Source organism: Nannobrachium achirus (genome assembly GCF_963921795.1).
Source record: "Nannobrachium achirus genome assembly, chromosome: 21".
In the NCBI taxonomy this organism is placed as follows: domain Eukaryota; kingdom Metazoa; phylum Chordata; class Actinopteri; order Myctophiformes; family Myctophidae; genus Nannobrachium; species Nannobrachium achirus.
Genome location: NC_137828.1, coordinates 9913692 through 9928963, shown reverse-complemented (window position 1 = coordinate 9928963; position 15272 = coordinate 9913692). Strand labels below are relative to the sequence as shown.

General features: G+C 44.2%; 1 protein-coding gene across 1 annotated transcript; it reads right to left on the bottom strand.

Moving 5' to 3' along the window:
- Positions 1-6767: 6767 nt before the first annotated feature.
- On the bottom strand, positions 6768-14473 carry fbxo45 (F-box protein 45). Its single transcript, XM_080752041.1, has 3 exons — positions 14040-14473; positions 12039-12395; positions 6768-8249 (listed from the first exon to the last, which is right to left on the bottom strand). The coding sequence occupies exons 1-3, from the start codon at positions 14445-14447 to the stop codon at positions 8064-8066; spliced, it is 951 nt and encodes a 316-aa protein (XP_080608167.1). The 5' UTR covers positions 14448-14473; the 3' UTR covers positions 6768-8063.
- Positions 14474-15272: the final 799 nt, after the last annotated feature.

Here is a 15272-nt window from a genome sequence, read left to right as displayed (position 1 = left end):
AAATTTGGAGATACGAGGTTTCCACCCGACAACGACAATATACTAGTGTTGGTGCTTCTCTTATACCACCATTATTACTGGGGTTGGTGGGGGCCAGACAGTAGCCCCCCGCGGGCCGCAAATGGCCCGCGGGCCGCCTAATGGGGAACCCTGCAGTATAGCATACTACTACAGTACTATTCAGATATACTGTAGGCTGGTTATTTCTTCAATTATGTTGTCTTTAGAGTCATACATGTTTACTTGACTACAAATGGCTAACTAGACTGCACTCGGACAAGGTGCCAACTTGCTCCTTGTGCACTCGTGGCCATGTATGGCCTTACTTGTGCACCAGCAGAGCGCGCCCAGAGCAGTGTAAGCAGAGTGACGACACGCTTTGAACTCGCCGCAGACCGGAAGTAGCCTGGTTAATAAACCAGACTGCACAACACCACCCCCTGGCGGTAGTGGCCGACACGCAGTGAGGAATTAGTATGAGCAACGCCAGGCTAGACCGGACGTGGCTTCGCATGGAGCCTGTCTCATTCCTAGCGAGCCTCTGCCCCGTCCGCCCCCATTCTAGGCGAGGCATTTTCACTCGCTGGTAAGTAGACCAAATCACGTCTTTTTCACCATTTTAACGCATTCACAGGCCTCTCTAAGGTAGATAACATTATTAAAAGGGTGAAAAAGACGTGATTTAGTCTACTTACCAGCGAGTGAAAATGAATGGGAGCAGAGACTCGCTAGGAATGAGACAGGCTCCATGCGTGCATGTGTGCGCATGTGTAAGCTAGGCTAAGTTCGCTTCCCGCCATAGAGTAAATAGGCTTTCCACGTTTACTATGGGAGTCGACGGAAGTGTCGTAACTCTCTGTTTCTAGGGCTCTGAGCGCGCCTTGTTATTTACATCAGGTCGCACTTGTCGAATGCTGAATGCTGGTCCCTTATTGGCTGTTGATGGTGATGTCACCAGGAATGCTGGTCCCTAATTGGAGAGAAAGATGCAATTTGGAAATTGTGAGTGTGGTTGTTCTGACGTGAGCGTGGTTGCTGTTTTTGCTATTTGCAAGTCAATTAGGTCATTTTATAGTGTCAATTATATTATATTATATTTTGAGTAACTTTTAGCCAATGAGGAAACGGCATAAATGTTATGTGAAGCTCGACCAATCCTCTGGTCCTTATGGAGAAACATTTAACCAATGACGAAGCAACAAAAACTGCTTTTGATGTTGTGGTGGTCAGACGTCACCATATGTCATACGTAACATTTAGCCAATGGGGAAGCAGACAAAAATGCTTTTTGCCAATGAGGAAGCTGCATAAAGGCCCTTTCCCACTGGGCAGATAACAGATAAAAAAATATATCTCTTTCTCCAGATATTTTTCCATTCAAAGTGGATGGTAGATACAGATAAAAAAGTTATCTACCACAGATGTTTGCCACAGATACTTTTATTTGTGGCAAATATTTTTTTTATCTGTACCTACCATCCACTTTGAATGGAAAAATATCTGGAGAAAGACATTTTTTTATCTGTTATCTGGCCCAGTGGGAAAGGGCCTTAAAGGTGATGTCACAAAACTGCTGAATCCTCATTGGCTAAAGTTTACTCCGTACACTCGAGCTGATAACAATAGTGTGTTTCCCTTCAGGCAACCACACTAATGATGATATTTAGATTTATTTAGGTTTTGATCCTAGTGTTCTAGATACTTTCTATCTCTTTGTTTTCTTAGCTTTTTATTTATGTGACTATTTACACTGTAGTTTGTAGACTAAAAAGTTTAAAATGCAAATTGATTAAGACCATTAAAATGTTGTACTTTTTTCGTATTGCTCTACAAAACAAAAATCTAACCCAAGTACGGTCGGTCAATGCAACCCACACCTTATAAAGCTCATATCCAGACGTCTTAATACTCTGCTCACCGTCCTGGAGTGTAAAGAACTCAATGTGTGCTTTCAGGGACAGTGACCAGTTCCACGTCAGGTCAGATAAACCTGTTACATGCAACTCAAGTCAAAGCCACACATTTGAATCTCCATCTTTGATACCAGTAAGGCTCCCTAATCGGGAGATAAGCGACCGTAGGTCACTTATCTCCACAAATAGGGCAAAAATGTGTTTTGACAAAATCTTCCTGATCCATGTTGATGACATGAGTGTAGACATACTGTGTAGTGATTTTCGTGATTTTAGGGCAAAATCTGTAGGAGCAGTGTCCAAAAATGTGTTTTTAAAAATCGGCCTGGAGGTGGCGCTATATGGGACAGATTCATGTTGATGGGATGAGTGTAGACATACTGTGTACCGATTTGCGTGATTTTAGGGGGAAAATTGTAGGAGCAGTGTCCAAAAATGTGTTTTGCAAGAATCGGCCTCATGGTGGCGCTAGAAGAGGGCCATGTGAGAAATGAGGGGTGGGGTCTCCGCGCCGGCAAGGCGGACGAATAGGTACCGGCCCCGGCTGTCCCGCTCGCTCCTAGCCGGAGTTACGGCATTTTATGTGAGCTGCAGTGTAGGGGGTCCTCCACTGGGGGCGCCACCACTTTTGCATCCGTTCTGGAGCACCAGGAGTCGGTGGTCCCCGGGAATTCCCCGTGAGCAGCCCCGTTGTGGTGGTCATTTGGTCATGTTTGCGCATTTGGTCATTTTTTACATCTGGGGGTCCCCCAGGGACCTGGGGGTCCCTGGAGCTCCGGGGGTCCTTGGAGGTTGTAGTTTGGCAGCCAAGGAACGTGTGTGCAAAATTTGGCATGGATCGGGGCAACGGTTGCGGAGATATAAGCAGGGAAAAAGTGTGACGTGTGAGGTGTGACAGACAGACTGACGGACTGACGGAGTTACTGACACTTTGTGGTGGTTTTGATAGTAAAGTGCGACCTACGGTCGCAATCAATGATAGGTTAACACTACCGGGGATGCACGTTCAATCAAAACAAATGCTTGCAATGGATTCAGCATCATGACAAACCCCCTAGTTAGACCCCTCACATCCTACTTAAATTGTTTTCTGGGTATTTTCCTCCTGTATAGAAAGTCGATGGGAGAACGACTCTAGCGGCTGATAATATTAATTAAGCTGGGTCTCAGAAAGGGTTATCATACCAAAATGTAAACTAGAGACATGGAGGAAGTCAAAAATGTAAAAAATGTACGGTCACCTTGGGTGGTACCAATTTGTGAAGATATCAGAATTGGCCCCAGGCCTAATTAGTTACCACCCCCTCGCTCTCTACTCCCTCCCCTGTTCCTCTTAATACACACTCTACAAGCTATATCGGCTATTTCCACTATCAATGTTATTTTTGGAGCTGTGTGAAACACAGGCTCCCTATATGTGGCTGTGTGTGGGTGTGTCTGTCTGTGTGTGTGTATGTAGCCTGAACTTCCTAAACTTCGGCACGCCACTAGTCCCACAGTTTTGCCACCACACACTCGCGCCATATGTCAAATCGACCGGCTTACTCGGGAATCGTGGGCTATTACTTTTCTAAGAGAAAGGTTCTATAGTTTAATTGATATTAATTTATTAGTGAATTAATTTTCCCCATTGACTTAGAATGGGAATCGCAAAAACTCACATTCAATTATTTGTCTCTCGCAAACCACAGGGGCTACAGTTTCAAGACTTGGAGAGGAGGTTCATAATGATTTCAAGGATTAAATAAAAAATAATTGTGTCATTTGGCCTCATGGTGGCGCTATAACACCCCACTTTACGTTTTGGCCTGTAACTCTTGAACCGTAGGTCGGAAAATTAAAAATATTTTTTCCCTGGATTCCTTGGGTCATGACGCATCTCCCCATATAGGCCACGCCCATTTGCGCCATGATAGATTTTCCGCCATCTTGAATTTTCTCCAAAACACACTTTTTGCTCCTTTTCCTACATATTTTCTTCAAATGTCACAAAAATCGGTACACATGATCCACACACACACACACACACACACACACACAGCTCCACTTCACACGGGTGTGATTTTTTAAGTAGTAAGTTGTCAAATATGTCAGTAATGTATTTGTATATTTAGGTTATGTGTCATATCTACCATAATTATGCAACCTCAAAGCCTAAAAGCCAAACAGAAATGTAATTATCAACGACAAATACACAATTAAATTGTTAATCGCCAATTATTTGAGTGACAATTAATCGCCATGTAAAATGTCATATCGTGACAGCCCTAGCTGCCATTCAGACATCCCCCCATTCAGACACTAACCCTATACCTAACCCTAAACTCTATGGAAGTGCTGCCACTCCGACAATAAGAAGTCAATGTCGGTATGGAGAGAGCCCCGGCCCCGGGGCCACAGAGCCTTGTTTTACTAAATAATATTTCCATTACTTCACATAGTAGGTATCGGCAAGTACTGGATATACCACAAGATTGAGGTACCCACTTAATGCTCTGTCTATGTATCATTATTCAAACACATGTTTGTAATAACTTTGTTTTGATGATTAAATACAATTTTGCATTTATAACAAATTGTCTAACACGCTTTCTGCTTTACAGACATAAAACAAACGTGCCCTACTCAATCTGTTCCTGTTGTTATAGGCTGCACAACGGTGCCACTCCTGGTCACCCAGTGGTATTGCAGCTGTTCAGACTAAAAGGGACATACATACATACATACAAAGCGAAACATTGGGAGCTCACCGCTCCAAAAAGGTTTACTGATCTGAATTGGGACTTAATGTGCTTGTTATACTGAAAGGGCCCTGACAAAGCAGATAACAAGAGCTTTTACAACTGTACTCAGGTACATCAAGACACATTTAAATTTGACTTCAGTAAATCTGCATTGTCATGCATCAGCAAAGTCTTCATGTGAAGCGGTTAATCTTTCGTTTATCCATTAAAGTCACATGTAAATAAATATGGGGTGCCTGGTGGTTCAGCCAGTTTGTACACAGACCTATGCTCCTTTTTTTTTATAATTTTTATCCCACGATTTTGCAACCCATTTTCACCCAGTGCCAATTGCCTATGTAATCCTGGGCTCTGCTCTCCCTCTGCCGCGCCTGGGGAGACAACGGACTGACCTCATGATTCCTTCTATGCATGAGGAGTCCAAGTGGTTTCTTTTCACCTGACAGGGGGGATTTCCCTGGGATGGACGTAGCGCGTGGAAGGAACACGTTATTCCAACCAGTTCCTTTCCCCTCCATCAAGCGCCCCGGCTGGCCAGGGGGAGGCATTATTGAGACCAGGATTACTGCATGTTTTTGTGAGGGTATCAACCCTAGGAGACACGGGGAGAACATGCAAACTCCACACAGAAAGGCCCTATCGCCGACCCCACCTAGGGTGTGGGCGCTGATGATGCGGAGGGAGAAACACACCCCCAGCACCCACACCGTCCCCCGGCGGGAATCGAACCCAGGACCTTCTAGCTGTGAGGCAAAGCGCTAACCACTGCGCCACCGTGCCCCCAGACCTATGCTCCTTGAGAGTGTAGAGACTCAGGTTCGAATATGCCCGCTCTCGTTTCTCCGGTCTCTCTCTGCCCTTGGTTTACTATCCCTCTACACTGAATTATCTGAAATAAAACATATCTAACAAAGTGGCATAATTAAGATAATGTAGAGGTTTACTTCATAAATGATGGAATGCATGAATATTATGGCAATGGTAAAAGTTGGGACTTGGGAGAGGGGGGAGGGGGGGGGGGGGGAAATAGAATGCTTTGGGAGAAAATGGAATTTTATCTTATTATGCTTTGCATGTTGCAACACTTAATATTGAGACTTAAGTATAAACACGTGTAATTTGCATTGGAAGGCATGCAAAACCGAAAACAAGACACAAGCCCAAAGCTATGTTTGATTCTGGCAAGTACGATTGGCACCATGTCGACTTTATTTCCAGGCTTCACGACCCCACCTATTAGTACCATGGATAAAATCTATTAATAAATAGTGTATAATACTACAATAGCACATTAAAAGGTACACACAGTAACATTATGCAGGTCTAGCTTCCACCACTGGGCTCCTTCTACAAGTATATTAACAGGGGCGGTGCTTCAGTCTTTAAGCCTACTGCATTATGCATGCATGTCCATGAGTAGCCATAAATCATAACTTCCAGGAGAGGGTGCTAATATTCGGACGTTATGTCTCTCCTGGAGTTATAAGGTAGAGTCATAGGGGTATCACTGGTTGAGCCCCAACGTCCATACTCGGCTCAAAACATGTACAAATCAATAAAGTTCTCACCGCGTCGTCGAAACAGCTTTATATCTACCGGCGAGCCCACTCGTTGGCATGTGTTAGTCCATATGTTTCTAATAAATGAATGTTTACTCAAACTTCTCCGAGTCTCATCACTTTCCTTGTTTGAACTGCTTGGGTAAAAATGGCCGAACATATCACGTGACGTTGATCGCCGTTGCGATTCGCTCATACTAGGACATGACGTCTTTGTATGCGGAAGTATTCCAACGTTCTGTAGTTCTGAAGCGTTCTGAAGGCGGAAGCCTTCCGACGAGGAAACGTGAGTCTCTGAGAAGTTTGAGTAAACATTAATTTATTAGAAACATATGGACTAACACATGCCAACGAGTGGGCTCGCCGGTAGATATAAAGCTGTTTCGACGATGCGGTGAGCAACTTATTGATTTGTACATGTTTTGAGCCGAGTATGGACATTGGGGCTCAACCAGTGATACCCCTATGACTCTACCTTATAACTCAAGGAGAGACATAACATCCGAATATTAGCGACATCTCCTGGTAGTTATAATTTATGGCTAGTCCATGAGTATTTCTGATAATAAGTACAGTCATTGCCACTCTTGGTCCAAAATGTCCCGTTTGCCTATATGGAAATATCAGCTCACAGATTTTGGCATAAAATCACTGTGATACGTTTGTAGTGCGATCAACCGTGATGAAGCGCCAGACTTTGATCATAACTACCGTCTGATTTATTGACATATCTTAAAGTATTTGCCACAGTTTCATAGTTCGTTTGGCCTTACTCAAAAAAAAAAAAAAAAAAAAATACATAAATCCTCAAGTAAAAGGTTCAGCATAATTTGTCAATATCCCGTATAAATCATATTAGCGCACTGTCGTGAAATAAAAGTCTAGTAGCTAAAGCAGGTACTTCGCATGTAGACAGAAATACCATTACAAGACCCATTTGCATTTCACGGATTCTGCCCAATGATCCCCCAATACAATGACTTTGGCTTCCACTTCAGGATGTGATGGAAATAGTTGTCTTCTTTGTGGCAGAGAACAGTCATTCTCTCTGTGGAAACCATGACATGGAACCACGTGTCCCAAAGCCCCCCCCCCCCCCGCAAAACAAGACAACAAACTTTTGACCAGGTGCAAACGCGACCGAGTATTTCCCGGTGAACCTGTGCGCAAAGGTGGGGGCCGGACGATGGGCAAGGGGGTTTGCGAGCTTTATAAGAAACAAAGACCTTAAAACCTGGCGAAAACAGTTGCGTGCATTAGCGCAAGATGACGATAAAGGAAATCATTAAATGGAAAACATTCAATTAACTTCTGAAAAGCCTACACGGCCTTTAAACAGCCTGCATAATATTAGCGCAAGATTAGATGAGGATAAAGGAAATCATTAAATGGAAAACATTAAATTAACTTCTGAAAAGGCTTCTTCTAAGCCTACACTATTAGCCTACTAAAACGAGTGAATCTTGCCACACGTGAATAATTGTGGTTCAGTGGTTGTAAACAATAACACAGACAATATAAATCCTTAGCTAGACTAAGTTGTGGGAAGAAAAGGATATCATCTTCATCTTGGCCCCAAATAACTTTTAAATATCTTGCAATTGGCGACGAGTCTCTTACTAAATCGGCAAGAGTGCCTCTCATTTTCAATACAAGGCTAAGCTAAATAACCTCTCCATCATCAGCAATAGTCAGTGGCGCGTGTTCCCCACACTCCCAAGCCCCCACCGTTGCGCTTAGGTTCACCGGGAAATACTCGGTCGCGGTGCAAACAGGGATGGTCCATCAAAGGCTCTGCATTCATCTGTGCTCCGATTAGTTTGAAGGTGGCAGAGCTTGGTCTGTTCCTAGCCGTCCAGAGGCCTGCCCAGGTACACCATGGTGACTTCGGTGTTTCCGTACACAGCGGAAACGGCGGGGAAGAGGCAGGCTTTGGGCAGCCCTCTGAAGGCCACCCCCAGGAACTCAAAGCCCCTCTCAAAGGCCAAAGTCTTGTGGTCCATGTCCAGGATCACTCGTATTCTCTCGCCTATCTGTGGACAGATTAGGGGTGGGCGATATGGAAAAAATACAATATCACGATATTTTCCCAAGCTGTATCATGAATGATACACGATTTTATCACAATTCTTTTTAACGTTGGTTTTAATGGTTCTTTTTTCAAGTTACTTGACAAAAACTAGACTCTCCGGGTTCCTTTTGGGAGGTCTAAATTGAACTTTACAAATATGTAACTCTGACAGTATACAAATGAAACCAAATGGACCCTTACGGGTCCATTTGGTTTCATTTGTACACTGTCAGAGTTAAGTGGAGACCTTGACATTTTAAAGTTTGCAAACTACTGATTTAGACCAAAATGCAGGTTTGAATTGAATTCTGCAATGAATCTCTGTATTATCGATTAAACAGGATTTCTTTTACAAGGCTCTCTCAATTGTATCACGATATGTACGATACCTCTGAAAAGGCATATCGTGGAGACATTGTATCGTCTCCACGATAATTATCACCATATCGCCCACCCCTATGACAGATAGAACCGTAATGTTAAGGTCATTACACACCGGCGATTTAGCGTCACGACGCGAATAAGCGACCCGAAAAAGCAACATATTCGGCTTATGCCTTTTTCTTTACATACCTACCGCGGCGCGATTATGCGTATACAATTCGTCAAATTGAATAAAGTTATCTGTGGTGCGAATTGTTTTGGGCTGTCATCACACAACCAATCACATCACAGCAGAGAGGACACCGTCTGAAGGGTTCCCCAGCAGCAGCCAGTGTTGCAAAGCAACTAAATACATTTTAGGGATGTTCCTAGTGACTAATTTCACTGACGTGTACACGACAATTTTGAAAACGAATATTCGACTATTCGAAAATGTATTGTTATTATTATTTATTTATTTTTATTTCACACAGAAAATAGCCAAAACTGAGCACTTCGATCTATTAGGGCAAACCTCGTTTGAAAAAAGTATCAAGAGTATATAAAAGCCTTTTAAAAGGTTATATAATATTGAAATCTTGCTCAAATTAATCAATTACGTCATTGCGTGAATCTAGGTCAGATCAATAATTAGCGCATCAGTCTCAGCTTGGTCGCTACAACAGCTCTGACTGGAGTCGCTATACTAACTGAGCAACAGCTCTGTTCTCTGCAAAGTTAGCTACATACTGGTATTCCATTCTCAGCCTATGTATGAATAAGCATTCTCCTTGGCTTGTTCTCACCCCAAAATATGGATTAATTCATGGACCGGATCACAGATGCAGCGTGCAGGCTATCCTACTCGAGGTAACGAGTGATTCACATCCAGTATCTTTAAGATACACGTCGCTTAATTGCCATTCATTTACTCGCGCAGCGGACAGCCTGCTTGGTGTGTGGCTGCGTGCAGTGCCATGCACACTCACTGCAGATCAGCGCGACCACTGACCACAGCGCGCAACAGTCAGACTGTGACACAGACAGTCATGACAGTCAATTGTATTTTCAAAACGAATAGTGGTTTACAAACCGTGTAGTCGGATAACCGAATACACGCGCACATCCCTAATACATTTACCTGAGTACTGTACGTGTAGGTATTTGTACTTGAGTATGTCCAATTTCCAGTACTTTTACTTCTACTCCACTACATTTTGGATCCTATTGTATTTTTACTCGACTATTTATTTTAAAATAGTGACTAGTTGTTTTGCAGATATAAATTATAATAAAACATACACCATACTTTTACTAGTAAGACATTTGAGCAGCCTACTTTTTCCACCACTGATGGCCTACTAGCAAGCAGCCACACAGACGAGACGAGACACGGAAAAGGAGAAACACTGTTCCCCTCGGCCTCAATGCAAAGGGATGGTCCCTCTCTCTCTTTAAATTGGTAGTGAGCTTTGATACTTACTGAGAGAGAGAGGAGTTCGCCAGCGAATGTTCGCAAAATTCGACACAAGAGCGAATAAATAAACAGACGCTTTTTCGCTCCGTGGAAATTCGCTGCTGGTGTGGAAGCTTGCATTGACTTTAATTATTCGCTTCGCGAATTCGCCCCCGTTGTGTAAAGACCTTAAAGCTCTGTACAGACCGGCGAATTAGCGAACGCGACGTGAATAAGCGAACCAAAAAGGCGAAGAATTCACGATTCGCCTTTTTCCATACACACCAAAAAGCTTAATTCGCCTAAATACGAGGGGTGATATCTGCCTGTAGCCACAGGAGAAAGGAGAGAGAGGAGAACGGACGGGGAAACAAATAAAACAATGGAAACTACATCCTCAAGTGATGATGACCTGGCCGTGGTTGTTATTGCCTATTAAATAATAAAAAGAAAAAGAAGAATGTCTTCGCCTGCGCACACAACCCATCACATCAAACAACACGCTTTCACCGTTCCCCCACATACAGGCAGCTCGCAGCAGCAGTGGTGTGAAGTAATTAAAAGTACATTTACTTGAGTAGCCTGTACTTGTAGGTATTTGTACTTAGAGTCCAATTCCCAGTAGGCTACTTTCCTTCTACTCCACTACATTTCGGATCCTATTGTATTTAATACCCAGCGATTTATTTTTAAAACATTAGTCTTTTTGAAGATATAAATTAACAATAAAACCTACATAAACCATGCTTTTACCAGTAGACATTCAAGTACTTTCCCCAAGCAGCCACACAGACGAGAGACACGGAAAAGCGATGCAAAGGCAAGGTCCCTCGACCTTGCTCTCTCTCTCTCTCTTTAAGTAGGATAGAGTGAGATTGATTTAATACAGAGAGAGAGAGGAGTTCACCAGCGAATGTTCGCTAAATTCGACACAAGGGCGAATAAAAAACAGACGCCTTTTCGCTTTTTTTAAATTCCCGTTTGGTGTGGATGCTTCCATTGACTTTATAAGGTTTTAAACAAAAGGCGAATTATACGCTAATTAGCTATTTGCCAATTCGCCGGCGGTGTGTACAAAGCTTAAGTCATGACTCATGACGGAGCAAATCTTAATTTCACTGGCGACCTTCTATGTGCATGTCTGAACACAGGATCTGACACAGAATGATGACAGAATGATATCCCGATTCTTTGAGACACACATACGGGTGTTGCAAGCTTGGCTGAATCTGCCATTGCTTCTCCGGGTGTACAGTACAACAGTACAACACACATCTTTCTCCATTCGAACTGCATTACAAAGCATACACGTTACATTTTTGGGGGGTTTATTTCGTCATAGCGCAACAGATGGTGAAGTATTGTAGTAGCGCAGCTAATTGCAACAGCCACCGATATAGTGAAGAGTGAAAATGGGACTGCCAAATATTCAAAACTTTCCGCAATTCTGGCAATAATAGCGAGTTTAAGCTCGCTACGGCAACGGCAGATGACAACGGTAATCGGAAATGATCCGCGCTCGATAGATAAACCTGCCCTCGCCGCGGCCGCCTCTACTACGGCAGAAGGTCCCTTCCCACGTAGCGCCTACTCCGTCTGCTGCGTGTACGCGTCGCCATGGGAACCAAAGCGTTCAGTGAAAGGGGTGGGAACCCGTCGCCGCCGAGGCTTTGCTTAACCATTTTGATCGCTACGCCGATTACGTCATAGCAGCCGTAGTCCGCCTGGCGTTGCCGTATTGAAAACCATCTAGCTTAAACTCGCTAATATATTCTTTGAGACACACCTGAGTTTTTTGCCGGGCTAAACAAGGGAATCACGTGACGTTGAACCACTTCCCCTATTCGCTCATACTATGACATGACGTATGTGTAGTCAGAAGAATACCATTTACATTGGATGCAAGTGACATGTGGAACATGCATTGCCTACCTGATATTTTGGTGCATTGTTGCACTGCGGGAAATTGCCGTTGACCTCTCCGTTGTGAAGCAGGTTGTTGTCCACGAGGTTCCAGCCCCAGCTCTGGTCGTCGCTGCCCAACAGGGCCACGTAGCCTTGGCACTGCATGTTTGCCCGCTTGGTGGCTATGCCAATCACCGCCACGGTGCCAAGGGGGCCTTCCCACCATATCTCCCAAGCATGGCGCCCCTCAGAGAAGCCGATCTTACCGCGGGCGCCATCTGTGCTCTGGGCAATGGGGTTGCGGTGCAAGGTGAAACCGTTCTTCTTGACGTAAACGTTGCGTGAGCAGTCATGGGAACTCAGGGCATGCTGAAAGGACTTGAGCTGTTGGAAACACATTGAAGGGATATCCTGAAACCACACTACAACAGGGAACACAACACAAACCTCAAGAAGGAGAAACCAGGAGGACACCTTGGCTCTAAAGGCCTCTCCATACTTCGACCGAAATGTTCGGTGAGTTGTGTTTTCCGACGTGCAAATTTCCGAACTCTCGTTCGGTCCAATGCTTTTCAGAAGTCCCGAGGAATATAATTTTATGGTAGAAAAGGACCTTTTGACCGAAAACGGCGGTTTCGGTCGAAGTATGGAAGGGCCTTAATGGTCGAATAAAAGTGTGAGTAAAGATTTATAGAGAATGGTGAATTGGTGATTCAAGTCAGAGATGAGAACCATATTGTACTACAGTACACTACGCAAGAACACAATACACGCTCACATTCTCAGCTCCAACATTTGGTGCACAAATTAAACCAAATGGACCCTTATGTGTCCCAATCTCACTGAGAGCCAGTCATCTCGGAAAGTACAGCTTTAGACAGGGACTGAAAATACCTTTTTTTTTCTTTTCACTAAAATGTGATAAAGCCACTAAAGCATTTCATAAATTTCAGGCTACATTTCACTTAAACGCCAGAGCTTAACTCTGCATGTAAATAAGACTTTTTTTAATTAATGTGAGAGATCGTCAGGTCATTTGCAGGTTAGAAATTTATTTAGAACTTGAATATCTCAAAAGTAGTATTTCAACATGGCATCATTCTATAAGCCATATCTTCAAAACTGTTGGGTCAATCTCCACAACCAATATATCATTTTGTAGCTATGATCCCCAGCTTTCAAATGAAATGAAAAAAATAAAATGAATAAAAATCCAATGACTGGCTCCCAGCCAAATTGGGACACCTTTGTTTCCATTTGTACACTCTTGGGAGTTAACAGTTTCAAGGTACTTTGTGTTACTTTTGTGTATTTTGTGTTGCAGGCTACACTGAACGTGATATTGATCAGAGATCTAAACATATCTTGATCTCGCAGGTAGGTAACTTACACAGAGCGCTAGATCTTAATGACATTGATCAGTGATCTATTGGTAAACACCTTTGCTCTTGCTGTTCATGTAGATAGGCAGGTTGCTAGATCTCTCAATGACATTGATCAGTCAGTGATCTAATTGTAAACATACCTTTCTCTTTCAGGTAGGTAGGTTACGCAGAACGCTGATCAGTGATCTATCGTCTATTTGTAAACACATACCTTGCTCTTGTAGATAGGCAGGTTGCTTAAAATGCTAGATCCCTCTAGTCTATGACATGTTTTGATCAGGGATCTATAATTGGTAAGGATACCTTGCTCTTCTAGGTATCTTAATGACATTGATCAATGATCTCTTGGTAAACAATAACATGCCTTCGCCTTGCTCTTGTAGATGGGCAGGCTGCATAGAATGCTAGATCTCTCTATGACATTGTTCAGGGATCTATTGGTAAAGATACATTGCTCTTGTAGATGGGCAGGCTGCATAGAATGCTAGATCATCATGACATTGAGCAGTGATGTAATTGTAAACATACCTTGCTCTTGCAGGTAGGTGGGTCACACAGAACGCCAGATCTTAATGACATTGATTTGAACAGTGATCGAACATAGGTTGGACCCCAACAACAACAACAGTAAACAAACACACACCTTGCTCTTGTAGGTGGGCAGGTTGCACAGGATGTCGGAGCGCAGGGCTTCCTCGCTCAGCTCGCGGGCGATCAGGCTGCGCCACACCTCGCTGTTCTCGTCGGCCAGGACGTTGTACCAGTGCCAGCACACCAGCGAGCACGGCATGAGGTCCTCCAGGTCCAGGTAGGAGAGGATGTGCTCCAGCACGCGGCAGGGCAGCCTGCCGGCCACCCCGCCCGCACACCCACCACCACTAGCACCACCACCACCACTAGCACCGCCAACAGCACCTCCTGCACCCGCAGCGCTAGCATAGGAGGACCCGGCTAGTGGGTGGTTGTTGCTGCTGCTGCAACTGGCGGCGGCGGCTGCGCCCATGCAAGCGGACGCACCTCCTCCTCCCGATGCCGCCGCTCCTCCCGACATTTTGTTGTTAATGGATGACGCCAGCCGACAGATGATCTTCGCCCACACCATAAATGTGACATCTACAGTAATAAGCGAACGTGTAATAACATTGTTGGCCCCGTTTTCTTAAAGAAAAGCCCAAACATACAGTCAGTGTTGCTGCCGCGCGGGGGCCCTCCCTCCCTGGCTGCACACACACAGTGCAATCAATGATGGCTGAAAGGAAGCGATGCGTCAAGGTCCTGTACGAACACCAACAAAAAGAAAACACGGTTTAATCCAAACGAAACGGCTGCGATCACATCTACAGCGCGCGCCGTGTGTGTATTTGTCGGCGGCGACTTCAAGTGTGGATGACATTTGACCGGCTAATAATCGCGAGGATTGACGGAATAATCACTTAACCGTGTTGTTATCAACCTGCAAGGACCTGAAGCCGCTGTACGTCGTCGTATGACGGTCGAAAGAAAAATAGTCGATATACAAGCTCACGGCTCCGCGAGGCCACGACGCTGCGTGAGCTTGTAGGTCGGCTATGTGTTCGCTGCGCGGCGCTGTCGTATGACGAAGCACGGAATAAAAGGCTTTTACTTTTAGCGTAATCGCCTGTCAATTAAATTCAAGGGAGCTTGACATTACTGGCATGAGAAAACATACTTTCACACTGCCAAAGCAAGTGTCATCAAAATATAATAAAACCAGTTGAAAATGGAGAACATACAGTTGGAGGGGGTACAGAACATGTGAACTGTAAACAGAGCTATTATGTCACATTTTCATTTTGTCGTTATGTATTGTACAGTATCAGGGTATGAAGCTTTTTGGAACAAATAGAAGCATTAT

Coding starts and splice junctions, on each gene's coding strand:
- fbxo45 (XM_080752041.1), bottom strand. CDS start 14,447: ATGTCGGGAGGAGCGGCGGCATCGGGAGGAGGAGGTGCGTCCGCTTGC. Junction 12,396..14,039: donor TGCCCACCTACAAGAGCAAG/GTGTGTGTTTGT, acceptor TGTTTCCAACAG/CTCAAGTCCTTTCAGCATGC. Junction 8,250..12,038: donor ACAATGCACCAAAATATCAG/GTAGGCAATGCA, acceptor ATCTGTCCACAG/ATAGGCGAGAGAATACGAGT.